This window comes from Thamnophis elegans, chromosome 11 (genome assembly GCF_009769535.1).
Source record: "Thamnophis elegans isolate rThaEle1 chromosome 11, rThaEle1.pri, whole genome shotgun sequence".
NCBI lineage: Eukaryota > Metazoa > Chordata > Lepidosauria > Squamata > Colubridae > Thamnophis > Thamnophis elegans.
The window spans coordinates 8112593-8127369 of NC_045551.1; the positions used below are offsets into that span (position 1 = coordinate 8112593).

General features: G+C 40.8%; 1 protein-coding gene across 2 annotated transcripts in view; it reads right to left on the reverse strand.

The window, feature by feature from the left end:
* Positions 1-14777, reverse strand: part of SOAT1 (sterol O-acyltransferase 1) — a 53462-nt gene that overhangs the window by 22421 nt on the left and 16264 nt on the right. Inside the window, exons 3-6 of one of the 2 annotated variants that reach the window (XM_032226777.1) lie at positions 5561-5619; positions 2939-3066; positions 2784-2843; positions 219-326 (exon numbers count right to left, since the gene is read on the reverse strand). In XM_032226777.1, coding sequence (XP_032082668.1) covers positions 219-326; positions 2784-2843; positions 2939-3066; positions 5561-5619 — 355 coding nt within the window. Of the gene's footprint in view, positions 1-218; positions 327-2783; positions 2844-2938; positions 3070-5560; positions 5620-14777 lie in introns of both variants that reach the window. The other variant, XM_032226776.1, reaches the window with a different exon arrangement.

The window sequence follows — 14777 nt, forward strand, 5'->3', positions numbered from 1 at the left end:
GCAAGGACACATCCTTGGCAACGTGCCTTTGTTGTAACAATCTCTGTAAATATAATCATGGAGTTCTCTGCAGCTTTCCTCCTCTACGCAAAGAGTTGTGTGAGTAATCCCGCCACATTTTATTCATTAATAGAGAAGAGCTGCCAGTGATTCAGGTGTCCAATGCCAAAATGCAGTACCAACTCTGCCTCCAGCTAACGTTTTCAAAACATCCTTACCTTCCCTCGTCAATGAAGTCCACTACAAGTGTGCTGAGGATGAACAACACGAGGAGAGCAATAAACATGTGGTAGATGGTCCGGATGTGATTCACTTCAAATAACTCACTATGAAAAGAAGTTCAATGGGATAAAATTAAATTAGGAAACTTCTAGGAAGAAAAGGGGGCAAAACACTAGTCATTATGATCTTTTAAAAATATTATTGCAAGGGCAAGATTTCTGGTTTGTTCCCTTCCCTCCTAATGATCGTTAAGCACTCAGAACCTTTGTGAATAAGTGCCACACAAATAGTGTGTGTGAGTTAGTACGTAGGTGAATGATTGCTACGCATTCTATTCACATTTCAAATCTGCAGTCTGACAATCTGCAGCACCTAAGACTTTGTTTCTGCTGGCACAGCACTTGATCAATGTAATTCTCATCAATCAGTTAAAGAGCTTTCCAAAAGGGGGGAAAAAAGTTTTTGCACTCTGCAAACCTCCCAAAAACGGCCCGTTTTTCACTAAAATGGGCCCGTTTTTTTTTTTAAAAAGGCATGAATAGCCTTGGGGGAGGCTTGTACAGTACTCCTGGGGGCAAAAAACGAGCAAAAAATGGCCCATTTTTTGTGAAAATTGGTCTGTTTTTTTGTGAAAAAAATTGCATGCATAGCCTTATGGAGGCTTATAAAGTGCTGCTGGGGGCTGGAGGGGCAAAAACGGCCCATTTTTGCTGATTTCTGCCTTCCCCAGCCCCCAGGAGCACTCTGAAAGCCTCCATAAGGGTATGTACGGCCATTTTGGTGAAGGGGCAGGGTTGCGGGAGGCAAAAAATGCTGTATTTGATGTATAAGACGCACCCAGATTTTCAGCCTCTTTTTTTTGAGGAAAAAAGGTGCGTCTTATACTCTGAAAAATACGGTAATACAAAATTTGGCACCTTACAACAGACTTATCAGCCTCATAGCCTGAAATGTTTTTATCTGGCCTCTGAACTAAGATAAGATGCAATCAAAGCAACGTTTATCTACAGTTTAACTTGGAAAGAAAAGAGTGAGAAAAAAGAGAACAGACTATCACATGTTTATATCAACTATTTTTGTAGCTTCTATATAAAGCTTGAGTTACAGGTACTGTAATCCTCGACTTATGACCACAATTGAGCCCCAAATTTCTGTGCTAAGCCAGACAGTTGTTAAGTGAGCTTTGACCCATTTTATAACCTTTCTTACCACTGTTAAGTGGATCACTGCAGTTGTTAAGTTAATAAAGTTAGTGAATGGAATCTGCCTTCCTCATTGAAGTGTGAAAAATGGTCATGTTTTTCACTGCCATTGTAACTTTGGTCACTAAACAAATAGTTGTAAGTAAAGGCTACCTGTACATATAACAGGAAGTGGCATTAATTAATGATACTTAATTTGCACCTTAAAGGATCAGATAGTTAATAGAGGAACAGCTTCTGTCTAAGGGTTCCACCACAAATCCGCAAAGCCCTTATCCGAAGAGACATAAGCGCGAAGACTAATTGGCACCGTTTGAAGCGCTAAGGAAAAACACGACCCTACCGCGATGACATAATCGCGGAGGGCAAATCCGTGCATTCCCAAGCACTCAGTACCTTAAACCTAACCCTAAACCTAACCGTAAACCTAACCCTAAACCTAACCCTAAAACAAAGCCCTAAACCTAATCCTAACCCTTACCTTAATTGAAATCGGCTTTCTGCCACGGCGCCGTTTTAAAGCGCCCTTCTGTTGCCGCAGCGGTGATGACGTTGCGGCTTTAGCGACGCGATTTTATCACCGCTATTTTGACGAGCTCGGTTTTGTCGTGCCACGCTGTCTAAGACTCTGAACATCTGCTACCTATCAAGAAGTTCTTGAGTTTAGCTAACACATTTCCTCCCTAATTGTGAATCCTTTATTTAATTGATGTAAATTTTATCAGAGCATCCACCAGTAGCCATCTACTAGGGGTCACTTCCAAGTGATACATACATCTAGACTAGTGGTGGGATGAATTTTTTTTTTTACTACCGATTCTGTGGGCGTGGCTTGGTGGGCGTGGCAGGAGAAGGATACTGTAAAATCTCCATTCTCTGCCCGTTCCAGGGGAAGGTTACTGCAAAATCCGCATTTCCTCCTGATCAGCTGGGACTCGAGAGGCAGAGAATAGATGGGGGCGGAGCCAGTCAGAGGTGGCATTTACCGCTTCTCCGAAGTACTCAAAATTTGCGCTACTGGTTCTTCAGAACTGGACAAAACTCCAGAACTGGACACGGCCTTCATGAATACCACCTCTGATCTAGACAGGAGACCAGCTTTAAGGAAAAAAGGGGAAAGCAGTGAGTATAAGGTATGGTCATCTCTAACTGGAACTTTAGGCACACCATAGCTAACCAAATGCCTAGTTTCAGCCAAGGTGGATAATGAAAAAAACCATGTAAAAGAGGATAAAAATGAGACAAGTGACATTTACACAGAAACCGGAGAGCTTTAATCACATTTCCAAAGTGGACTGAAGCAACAGTAACTTTAGCATTAGTACGACTGTAATATACAAACTCATTAAAGATACTCACTCCAAGAGAGACTTTCTGGGAATAAAAACTTTTCCATGTTCTGGAGGGGCTCTTGTTCCCCTGTGAAGAAAGGAACAGGCACTATTAAAAAAAAAAAGACAAAAGTAAAGAAATCAAATAAGAAATCAAGTATACTGAGTGAAGAACCAACATACTTAATTTTGTGACTGTCTTTCTCTGGAAAAGCAGTTGGGGAAGATTCCAGCAGCACCGAATTTGCAACCAAACTATTGACAACTTCAGTAAAATGCTTCTCCACGCCCTTCATGAATGCTGGCTTCAACTGCTGAAAAAATTTGAGAGAAAGAGTATAATAAAAAAAAATCACAATCACTTAAAGCAACATCTCACCCAAACAAATGCTTGCTCAAACCTTCTTAATATGGGGTCTTTCCTACTCACACTAACTGTAACTGTGGCACAAAACATTCAGAAGGAGGGTTCACTGACAAATGCGCGCACGACAAAAGCACGCTAACAAAACTGCGGCGAGAAAGCCGCGATGTCGAGATCGCGCCCACAACAGCGCACCGACAAAAGCGCGCCATCAACAAACAATGTGAAAACAAGGTAATAGCCCTAACCCTAACCCTAACCTTAACCCTAATCACACTTTTGTGGGTGCGGTTTTGTCGGGGCGCTGTTGTGGGCGCAATTTCAACGTCGCGGTTTTCTCGCCGCGGTTTTGTCGGCACGCTTTTGTCATGCGCGCATTTGTCGGGTCACGCAGAAGGAGCTCTTGAGAAAATTTTTCTCAAATAAGTGAAAACTATTAGCTGAGAGATCTTCTGGAATATAATTAGCATTAGTATATAATTAGTTGTCTTCCATACTTAATGTATTTCACACATATATACAAAAATTATAAATTAAGTCTGTCACTGAGGAGTCAGATGCCTGCACTATTGTGACTTTTAATCCTTTAACTCTTTGAATTTAAGAAGAGCTTAAAGCAATCAAAATCTTTCATTTAGAATGTTTAATGCATTTATAGAACCATGACACCAATTTTGTTTTGATGCAGTATTACTTTGTAACAAAAGAAGGAAAAACAACAACAGTCAGCCCCTTATTCTAAAACAAAAGGAGAAAAGGTTAGTGTTTAACTTTGGCTTGTGATCTGCCAAAAGCAAACAAACCAGGAATTTCAAATTGCAAGTTCAGTAAGTTCACAAAAGGCAGGATTTTTTAAAAAAAGATGTTTTGTTTGATCAATTGCTGCCATCTAACTCTCCACATAAAACAATAAAAACACGAGCCACTTATTTTTACCGCTCTAAAAGTCAAATTGCCATTTTTTTCCCCAATTTAAAACGTGGCCATTTTTAATACAGGTAATCCTTGACTTACAACAATTCATTTACTGAATAGGTTGCCTCTCCACAGTAGGGACAGAATCAAACAGGGTGTGTGGGAATTGGCAAGATATCTAAATGACCTGATCTCTCCAAAACAAAGAATAGCTTTCTTCAGAGCCAGATTTCACATTCTTCCTTCAGCACTCCTCCAGGGCAGGTATAAGAGAACACCTATAGCAGAACGGGATTGTATATGTGGCAAAGGAGAAGTGGAAGATAATTCATATGTTCTATTACACTGCGAGCTGTACGGAGCTTGAAGGTCTGCACATATTCTCCCCTTATTAGAGAGATTCCCAGGGAGGGCAGACCATTTTTATCTAGGCTTCCTCCTCCAGGACACTAACCCGGTTACCACGTATGCAGTGGCAAAGTTCTGTGCAGCTGCAATGTCCATAAGAAAAAAATTGGCTACAGAAGTATAGTTGTCATCTTGTACCAATTATCTGGACATCCCTCTAATAATCTCTGGACCATTATGTTATTATCCACTTTTAATGTCAATACTTTTTAATTATATTTTAACGTTAGTATTTCTTTAACATAGTGTAAAAACTAATGTGTATTGCTGGTCTTTGACCATAATAAAGATTTTACTTACTTACTTACTTATTTACTGACCCGTTCAAAGTTACAACGGCATTGAAAAAAGTGGCTTATGATCGCTCTTCACACTTAAGAGCATTGCAGCCTTCCCATGGCCATGTGGTCAAAATTCAGACACTTGGCAACTGCTTCACATTTATGACGGTTGCAGTGTCCCAAGGTCATGTGATCAGCTTTTGAGGCCTTCTGACAAGCAAAGACAATGGGGGGGGGCAGGTTCACTTAACAATGGGGTTACTAGCTTAACAGCTGCAATGATTCACTTAACAACGGTGGCAAGAAAAGTTGTAAAACGGGCCAAAACGCACTTAACAAATGTCTCACTTATCAACATAAATTTTGTGCTCAATTGTGGTTGTAAGTTGAGGTCTATAGCAATAGCAATAGCAATAGCAGTTAGACTTATATTACCGCTTCATAGGGCTTTCAGCCCTCTCTAAGCGGTTTACAGAGTCAGCATATCGCCCCCACAGTCTGGGTCCTCATTTCACCCACCTCGGAAGGATGGAAGGCTGAGTCAACCTTGAGCGGGTGAGATTTGAACCACTGAACTGCAGATAACAGTCAGTTGAAGTGGCCTGCAGTACTGCACCCTAACCACCGCGCCACCTCGGCTGTACAGCAGTCTCCAGTAGCAATGTAATTCCCTCAGATCCCCACAATTTCTATGTAACATGGTCAATGGAAATTCTGAGAATTGCAGTAGCTCTTAGAACATGAGAATGGAGAATCTGACTACAGGCTAACTTGCTTGTAAACAGATAGGCAGAGCAATATATAACCCCCCAAAATTTGTTGGTGACATTTATTTACCTCTGCTTCTGCTAAGAGTCGCATCTTTCTTGTTATTGCATGATCAACATCAATTCGACCTAAGGAAAAACAAACCATGTTTTGTCATCTTCAAACAGTAACCATACTTTACTACGTATCTTGAAAACATCACTATAACATCCGTGCAGGAAAAAAATATATATCTAAAAGTATACTATGTTAAAATCCATATAGGAAATTAGAGGAACACCCCCCCCACCCCAATTATGCACTCACCTGTATAAGCATGGCAATTCTATTATTTTGTTATCTATCAGAAAAATAACTCTTCCAAAGTCAAAATGTTCCCTGCCTCAAAGGAATTGTTATACATTATAGAAAAATAGCTATTTTTAATCTTAAGAATTGAAGGTAATTGGCACAGAAAATTTTGAAGAACTACTCTGGGAATTTAATAAAAAAGAAGAAAACACATATATCAAAAGCAGAATTTTTAGCCTAATTTTCTCCCCGACATTCTGGTTTTCTATATGGCAGGAATTAGCTGTTTTAATATTAAAGCATATAGATTCTACTTTTACAGGTTCAGGTGGTATAGATAAAATATATTTATATTACGTCAATAAGAAAAATACCCAAGGTTATTTTCTCATGAATTTTAAATGTCTCAAAGCTATAATATGCATAAAATGGCTTTTAAAAAATAGGACCCATTCTTCAATTATTGCTCACATAAAACATGCTATTGCAAAAACTGTATAAAATGCATTTTTCCCACTCTCAAAACTCCTGGACGTAAGCATGCTATTAGAACATTCTTCAGCAAGAATGAGATTGCAATTGAATTTTTTCCCCTGTACATCCTTTATTTAAAAAGCCATTAATGTGACTATTCCATTTTTTAAGTTGTGTTAAAATAGTTCCAGATCCCATTCCTATAAAATAGGCAAGGAAATAAATATTTTGGCTTCCAAATCAACACACTGGAGATTTGCATCCTGAACAAGGCAGGTGAATGGGTTAAATATAAGATAGCTATGTTTATCTTTTATATTTCACTTGCAGAATTAAATATTAAGTACAATTGATATTACTTTTCAACACTCAAAGCCAAGTCATATTAACACTCTCAAGGCACAGTAATTCCCAACAAAGTCAGCATGTAATACATAAATACTTCTAGCCACTTGCCTAACTAATTGTGCTTCTATTTTGGAAGACTGTCGTTCTCATTCAATAGTTAGCTTCTAACTATTCTTGGAAGTTATTCACATGACCTTGAATGTTAGGAAACAAACAATTGATAGAATATCAAATCTTGGAAATGGTTGTTCCTTTGCAACTCTTGCATATTTTCCAAGGTCTCTATCTTATACCAATCCTGAAAAAGGCACAGATGATCTAAATCTCTGCTGGAATACAATTCATGACTATAAATTAAGCTGTGTTAACAGAGGTGGGTTCCTACCAGTTCACACCTATTCGGTAGAACCGGTTCATCAAATCTACCGAACCGGTTAGAAGAGGTTCCACCAGTGGACCCAGAAAGCAGGCCACACCTACAGAAGAGGCTCCAAAATTTTTTGAAACCCACCACTGGTCCTTGGATATGATTATTCTACACTATCATGCTCATATTTATAAAACTCAACTTTATATTTAGCAATTCAGCTGGTTTAGCTGGTTTAGCTTTAGGACCATTCCCTCATATATACAGCTAAGATGACCTGGATGGACCACCAATCCATTCATTAAATTGGCAATCTAAAATGGCCAGCACAATTATAACTGGGGAGAGACATCTTAACAGCTAACAGTTAGAGAGAGCTCTTACTATCTCTCCCCACTTGTACCTCAGTGATAGTGGTTGTCTTAAGGACACATAGCATACAGAATGCACAAATGAACAAGCTATAGCATTGGATGAGGAAAAAACCTTTATAAACTGTTTTTATCTTAGTTACGGGAAAGAAGCTGTGTATGCATATGTGTATGACTGTACAGAATTAAACAAATGTATGGAAGTGGAGATGCTGCAATGGGAAATTGAGTATCCTATTGTGAAAGTATATTTTTGCTCATGTGACAATTTATTCCATTCATTTTAAGGTCTCATAAAATACACAACATGTGCGTGTATATTATTTATTATTTATTTATTTATTTATTAGACTTATATACCGCTTCATAGGGCTTTCAGCCCTCTGTAAGCGGTTTACAATTTTTTTTAGCAAATTGAGTCAGCAACTTGCCCCCACAGTCTGGGTCCTCATTTCACCCACCTCGGAAGGATGGAAGGCTGAGTCGACCTTGAGCCGGTGAGATTTGAACCGCTGAACTGCAGATCACAGTCAGCTGAAGTGGCCTGCAGTACTGCACCCTAACCACTGCGCCACCTCGGTTCTATATGCTCATATTTAGGAGAATATTTAAGACTGAATGATTCCTGATAATACAGAGATGAACTTTCAGCATCCCATGTAAATCTGTTCAAGATGAACAAAGCCTGAATAGGCCCTCCACATTATATCCACTACAAAATAATATAATATAAAACCATGCCATTATTTATGTAATTTTTACAGATTTCAGGAATAAGTCTCTTTGACCTGCCAGCATGGGTTCCACCACAAAACCGCGGATGACAAAATCGCGGTCGACGAAAGCGCGCATTTGACGTCATCACAGCACGACGAAAACATCGCGCTGTGATCGAAAAATGTAAAAATAAAGCGAAAACCTTACCCTAACCCCCCCAAACCTAACCCTAAATCTAACCCTAAACCTAACCCTTAACCTAACGCTAAACCTAACGCTAACCTTTAACGTAACGCTAAACGTAACCCTAACGCTCTAACCCTAACCCTAACCCTAACCCTTAACCTAACTCTAACCCTAACCCTAACCCTAACCCTTACCTTTATGTGAATCGGCTTGCTTTAATTTTATTTTTATTTCAATTTTTATTTTTTTCCGTCGCGCTGTGATGATCTTGGATGAGAAGCGAAACATCTTCAAAGAAAAAACATAAAAGTCCAGTTGCTTCCCGAAAAAGCACCTTTGGGACAAGAGGACTGAGAATCTCTACAGACTGTCAGCAGATAAAGTTCCAGAAACACATTTAATAGCTCTGAGATCTGTTAGACTTCCTATTAACTAAGATAGGAAATCAACCTCCAAGTCTTATATTACTCAGCCCTATATAATCTTTGCAACTGTTGAGTGCTAATGGGACACTAAAAATGCCTAGAATGTTATTATATATCCAAATTAAAGAGGAAAATATATGCATCCCTTACTTTATTTAAGATATTGTAGTTGAAACTGAAAGGGGAAAAAAAATACTCTATTTACTCCACATACTCTTTCCCTCATTCTTTCTCCCTGTGTAGGGAAGGGGAGATTGTAGGAAAAAATGTGCTATGATAGTGTATCAGTGCTTATCATGTTTGCACAGATTTATGAGAGTTTGCTTAGTATCAGTACTGATAGGCAATACTGCGAAGTAACTTTGTGTTAAAGTGACAGTGTTAGAAGAAGAGGAAAATGTAAGAGATAGGAACTTGGTCTGCCTAATTGTTCAAGGTCCACCATAAATGAATCACTATTCCGGAAACTTTAGAACACACAGTCTTTTGCTGAAGTCATCACTTACAAGAAACATGTACCCTTCCTCTCATATGATTAATGAGTCTCTGTCTATTTGAGCATTGACCTCTGGTAACAAGGCCTTTGTTTAAAAAGCCTGAAATATGCTTGTCAGTTGGAGCACTCTTGAAGCAAACTTTATGAGGTTGTAAGATTTAGCACAGATAACATGAAGCAAAGAGCTGGGGAAGAAAAAATATTTTATGCAGAGGAACACATGGGTCTGGATCAGAGGTGGGTTCCTACCAGTTCGCACCTATTCGGTAGAACCAGTTCGTCAAATCTACCAGTTAGAAGAGGTTCCACCAGTGGACCCGGAAAGCAGGCCACACCTACAGAAGAGGTTCCAAACTTTTTTGAAACCCACCACTGGTCCTTGGATATGATTATTCTACACTATCATGCTCCTATTTATAAAACTCAGTGCCTCTGTGAAAGGTAAGGATGACTACTGCGTTTGTGGCGCAATCAGAACATTGCGTGTGTTGAAGTTGTTTTAACGCAAACCAAAGATGCCTTTTAAAAAACAAGTTTACATCCTATTCTTATGCATGCCAGTGCTGTGTGAGAGGTAATTTAAGGTGGTTCTGACAAGTGTCGTCGGCATCTTCATATCCGGTCACATGGGTGGCAAGCCACTCCCATCCGGTCACATGGGCGGCAAGCCACACCCACAAAGGAGGCCACACCCACAGAGTAGGTTCGAACAATTTTTGAAACCCACCACTGGTCTGGATTCAAATTCAATCTCAGCAATAAAACGGCTTCTCTCTGCCTTGGTTCCGCATCTGTGAAATAGGATGGGTCATCGGAAAAGCAGGAAAGCAGAAACTAAGTGAACATTGAGACAAATAAGGAACAGCGTATCTTCTCTATTGAAACTGAACCATGCAGAATCCAGAAGCTAATCCTTTCCAGTTAAACTGGAAACGTGGGAGGACTACCCAGAAAGTGAGCATCTTTTCTACTGAAACAAGAAGAAATAGTCACAGAGAGAATCCTCTCTTTCCCCTCCGTGCTGTTGAGCCCAGGAAGTGACAGGGAATGCTCCCATCCCAGAAGGAGATACACCTGGTGGGACCCAGAAGAAGGGCCTTCTCTGTGGTGGCTCCTTCTCTCTGGAACATCATTCCCCCAGAGATTAGAACGGCCTCCACTCTCGTACTCTTCCCGAAGGCACTGAAGACATGGTTCTGCCAGTGGGGAACCCAGAGCGGGATGCAGCCCATTAAATGGCTCGTGTGATCTGCTGTTGCTGGTGTTGGTGATTTTATTATATTATACTATATTAATTTATTTGATTCTTTTTATTGGTTTTATTGTTTTAAATATGGTTTTATATTCTGTAAGCCGCCTTGAGTCCCCATGGGCGAATAGGTGGCTATATAAATTCAATAAATAATAATAATTCCTAGCATTCAGTGGTTACAGAAAAGTTAGGGGACTGAAATGGAAGGCCAAATTATTGTTTTCAAGCAATTGTATTAAATGAATATAAGCCTCTTTCAAAAACTCTCTACAAAGCTATATAAGCTAATTATTCACAGTGACTCCAAGTCACAATTCTCTTTAAAGCGGGGGGGATGACTTGATAAATGCATTATGAATCTAGGGCATGCTGTACTACAAGTGTGATCAGGCAATCACTCCTACTTTTCTATTAATGGCACATATACAAGCATTTCTCACTCATACTTAAAATGTGAATATTGCCTAAGCTCTAATTCTATAGGAACCAGTGCCTACTCGGATCAGCAAAACCCAATTGAACAATGATGAAATTCTTTTAGCTATAAATGTGAAAGGAGGGAATGCAAACTTCATTTGTATTCTATTCAAAGATGATTCCATTCCCATGTATTCTCAAATTAAGGGCATTCCTCTTTTATTCCATCGAAATTCTTAGATACTTCCAAGTATTTTCTATGTGACCCGTCAAAACCGCGGTCGACAAAAGCGCGCTCGACGAAAGCGTGTACGTGACGTCATCACAGCGCGACGGAAAAAATTAAAAATTGAAATAAAAATAAAATTAAAGCAAGCCGATTCACATAAAGGTAAGGGTTAGGTTTAGGTTTAGGGTTAGGTTAAGGGTTAGGTTTAGGTTTAGGGTTACGTTAAGCGTTAGGGTTACGTTTAGCGTTAGGTTAAGGGTTAGCGTTAGGTTTAGCGTTAGGTTAAGGGTTAGGTTTAGGGTTAGGTTTAGGGTTAGGTTAAGGGTTAGGTTTAGGGTTAGGGTTAGGTTGGGGGGGTTAGGGTAAGGTTTTCGCTTTAATTTTAAATTTATCGCTCACATCGCGATGTTTTCGTCGCGCTGTGATGACGTCACGTACGCGCTTTCGTCGAGCGCGCTTTTGTCTACCGCTGTTTTGTGGTGGAACCATTTTCTATTATAAATCATGATTAAGTGTCAAAAAAATCTGGCAGACCCAGTTAGAATTTGTTCATTGTGAATTGTCTTGCAGATACCTAGCTACGTTGGAAATTAATACTGGAGCCTGGAATATTTATTGTGATACTTTACTACTCTAGTAAAGGTGGCATTTTCACCAAAAAGAAAAAAGCATTATATGTTCAGTCTTATTATTACTGTCAGCCTCTGCTTTGCTGCTGCTTCGACTGCCATTGAAACGGGGAGGGGGGGGCATGGTATTTGGGAGGGGGCTACTACTTGTGCTGGAGGAAGATTCTGGAGTTTCTGCTGCCCGTCTTACTGCACATGCGGAGGAGGTTTCCCGCCAAGGCCAACGGCACCGACATTCCATCTTGGTGATGCCTTTCGAAGTTATCTCGCACCTGATACTTGGGAGAATTATGATTGGACTGTAACTAGGATGCCAAGGGGTGGGGAATGGGTTATTCTATATATTGTTTGCTTTCGCGCCTAAATAATCAGTCTTCGCTTTGCTACTCTTCTGATCATTTATAATTAGTAAAAGTACACTTGATTTCTATCAATGGAGTCTCGTGGTTTTCTTTCCTAATTATCCAATGGAGGAGTGCTGACAATTACTTTATCCTATACCAGTTTGTTTTTGCTTATACTTCCTCTCATACACACATAACCACCACCCAATTTTAAAGGTAGTTAAAAAGATATGACCTCACTTATGACATTTGACCAAATGAATGTCTGAATGAGAACAACTAGCTTCTCATGCAACCTAGAGACGTGTCTAATTTTCACAAACATTTTTCACTGGAATTATCGTAGGAAAAAAAAATGCATTAGGCTACATCATTCTGGTCTCCCCAGATATGCTGGATTACTAACAAAAGGATGTTATTGTTATCTAAACTTGTTTTGGTAACTGAGAAGCATCCATGCCTGTGAATTCTTCTGTTACAAAGGAGTGAGAGAAAAACCACTGTTTCTAATTTGATCTAAAACGAAAAGTGGCAGCTGAGAAAAGTTGTGGGTCAGGGATGCCAGGGCAATATTTGCTGCATTAAAAAGTAAAGGGGTGCAAATGAAGAAAATTTAGAGAGGAATCATCAGTGAAGGGTTAAGGACCTTGCTCCATGGCAGATTATCCTTGATGAGTTCTTGTTCTTGGCAAGAAAGAAAAAGATTTATGGCCGTCAGCCTTGTGCTGATAGTATGAAGTTCTCCTAGAACTTTAAACTTAATTACATCTGAACAATTAAAGGTGATAAAGAGTCATTGTTGTTCTTCAAAGAATACCAGGTAGAAGCATCTGGAAATTATCCATGCTTAGGTGCTTGGAGGAACTGGCATGAGAAAACTGGTACCAGAACTAGGCAAAATTCTACATCCATTAAGCCATGTTTGGATAACCAAGCTTCCTTCCACACACCAGATTTTGCAAAGAAGCCGAATATTAGTAGTTCTCGCCAAATCTGCATAGATCAGTGGTAGTCAACCTGGTCCCTTCCGCCCACTTGTGGGCGTTCCGGCTTTCATGGAGGGCGGTAGTGGTTTTGTCCAATACTGAAGCACTTTCCTTTTTTTAAATTTAATTGACTTCCCTACTTTATAAATCACCATTACTGTGGAACCGGTGGTCGGTTAGAAAATTTTATTACTAACAGAGATACAAAAGTGGGCGGTAGGTATAAAAAGGTTCACTACCCCTGGCATAAATAAATGTAACCAAATGATTGGGACAAATTATTTAAACATTTAATATTGAAATTAAATTAAATTAACATTAATATTGAATCACCTGTGCTAAGACTGAAGTAAGATAGTAAGCACAAATTGACATTTCATTTGGAATTACAGGTTTGTTTGCTCTAAAAAACAAACCTGTAATTACAGGTTTGCTTGCTCTTTTAAAACCCTACATGGTTTAAGACCTGGCTACCTGAGAGACCGCCTCCTGCCACTCACCTCCCAACGACCAACAAGATCGCACAGGCTGGGCCTCCTCCAGGTGCCGTCAACCGGACAATGCCGGTTGGCGGCTCCCCGGAAGAGGGCCTTCTCTGTTGCTGCGCCGGCCCTGTGGAACGATCTACCCGCAGAGATCCGGACCCGGCCTTCCGTAAAGCCGTTAAGACCTGCTTGTTCCGGCAGGCCTGGGGCTGTTGATGGATCGTGGCACGACAATACCGCACTGGTCAAAATCGCGGCGATAAAATCGCGGCGATAAAGCCGTGACGTCATCACCGCGCGTCATCACCACCGTGACAACAGCGCGGCAACAGAAGGGCGCTTTAAAACGGCGCCGCAGCAGAAAGCCGACTTCAATTAAGGTAAGAGTTAGGATTAGGTTTAGGGGTTTGTTTTAGGGTTTGTTTTAGGGTTAGGTTTAGGGTTAGGTTTAGGTTTAGCGTTAGGGTTAGGTTTAGCGTTAGGGTTAGGTTTAGGGTTAGGTTTACGGTTAGGTTTAGGGTACTGAGTGCTTGGGAATGCACGATTTTGCCCTCCGCGATTATGTCATCGCGGTAGGGTCGCGTTTTTCCCTAGCGCTTAGAACGGCACGAATTAGTCTTCGCGCTTATGTCTCTGCGCAGAAGGGCTTCATGGATTTGTGGTGGAACCTTGATGGATATCCAGCCCCCGCTTAGATGTAATGGATGATGTGAATTTTTAATATTGTACTTTTCCATTTTTAAATTTAAAGCTATGAGCTGCCCAGAGTCCCGATGGGAGTGGGTGGCATACAAATTTTAATAAACCTTAAACCAGGGGTGGGTTTCTCGCCCCGTTCCAACCGGATCGGTTGGAACGAGGCCGGCGGCGTCCTCACGCACGCACGCGGCATCCTTGCGCACGCATGCGGCACGTGCATGCACGCACGCGGCGCGCGCATGCGTACTAGCGTCTGCACGATGCTCCAGCTGCTCCTGGAGGATCGCGCAGGCGTTCTGCGCATGCGTGGAAAGCGCGAAATTCGAAAAAACCAGGTAAGGAGCGGGCGCGGGCGCGCGCGGGGGGGGGCTTCGCCGTTCCCGGAAGTTACTTACTTCCGGGTTCGGCGACCAACCGGATCGCAGGGACCGGTGCGAACCGGTCGAAACCCAGCCCTGCCTTAAACCTTAAAAAGAAGATAGGTATGTAAGGTAGACCCATTCAGCGCTATACCCCAGTTGAGTAGAGACTACTGCTTAGTACTGTTAACCTTACTGGAAATAATGAGTA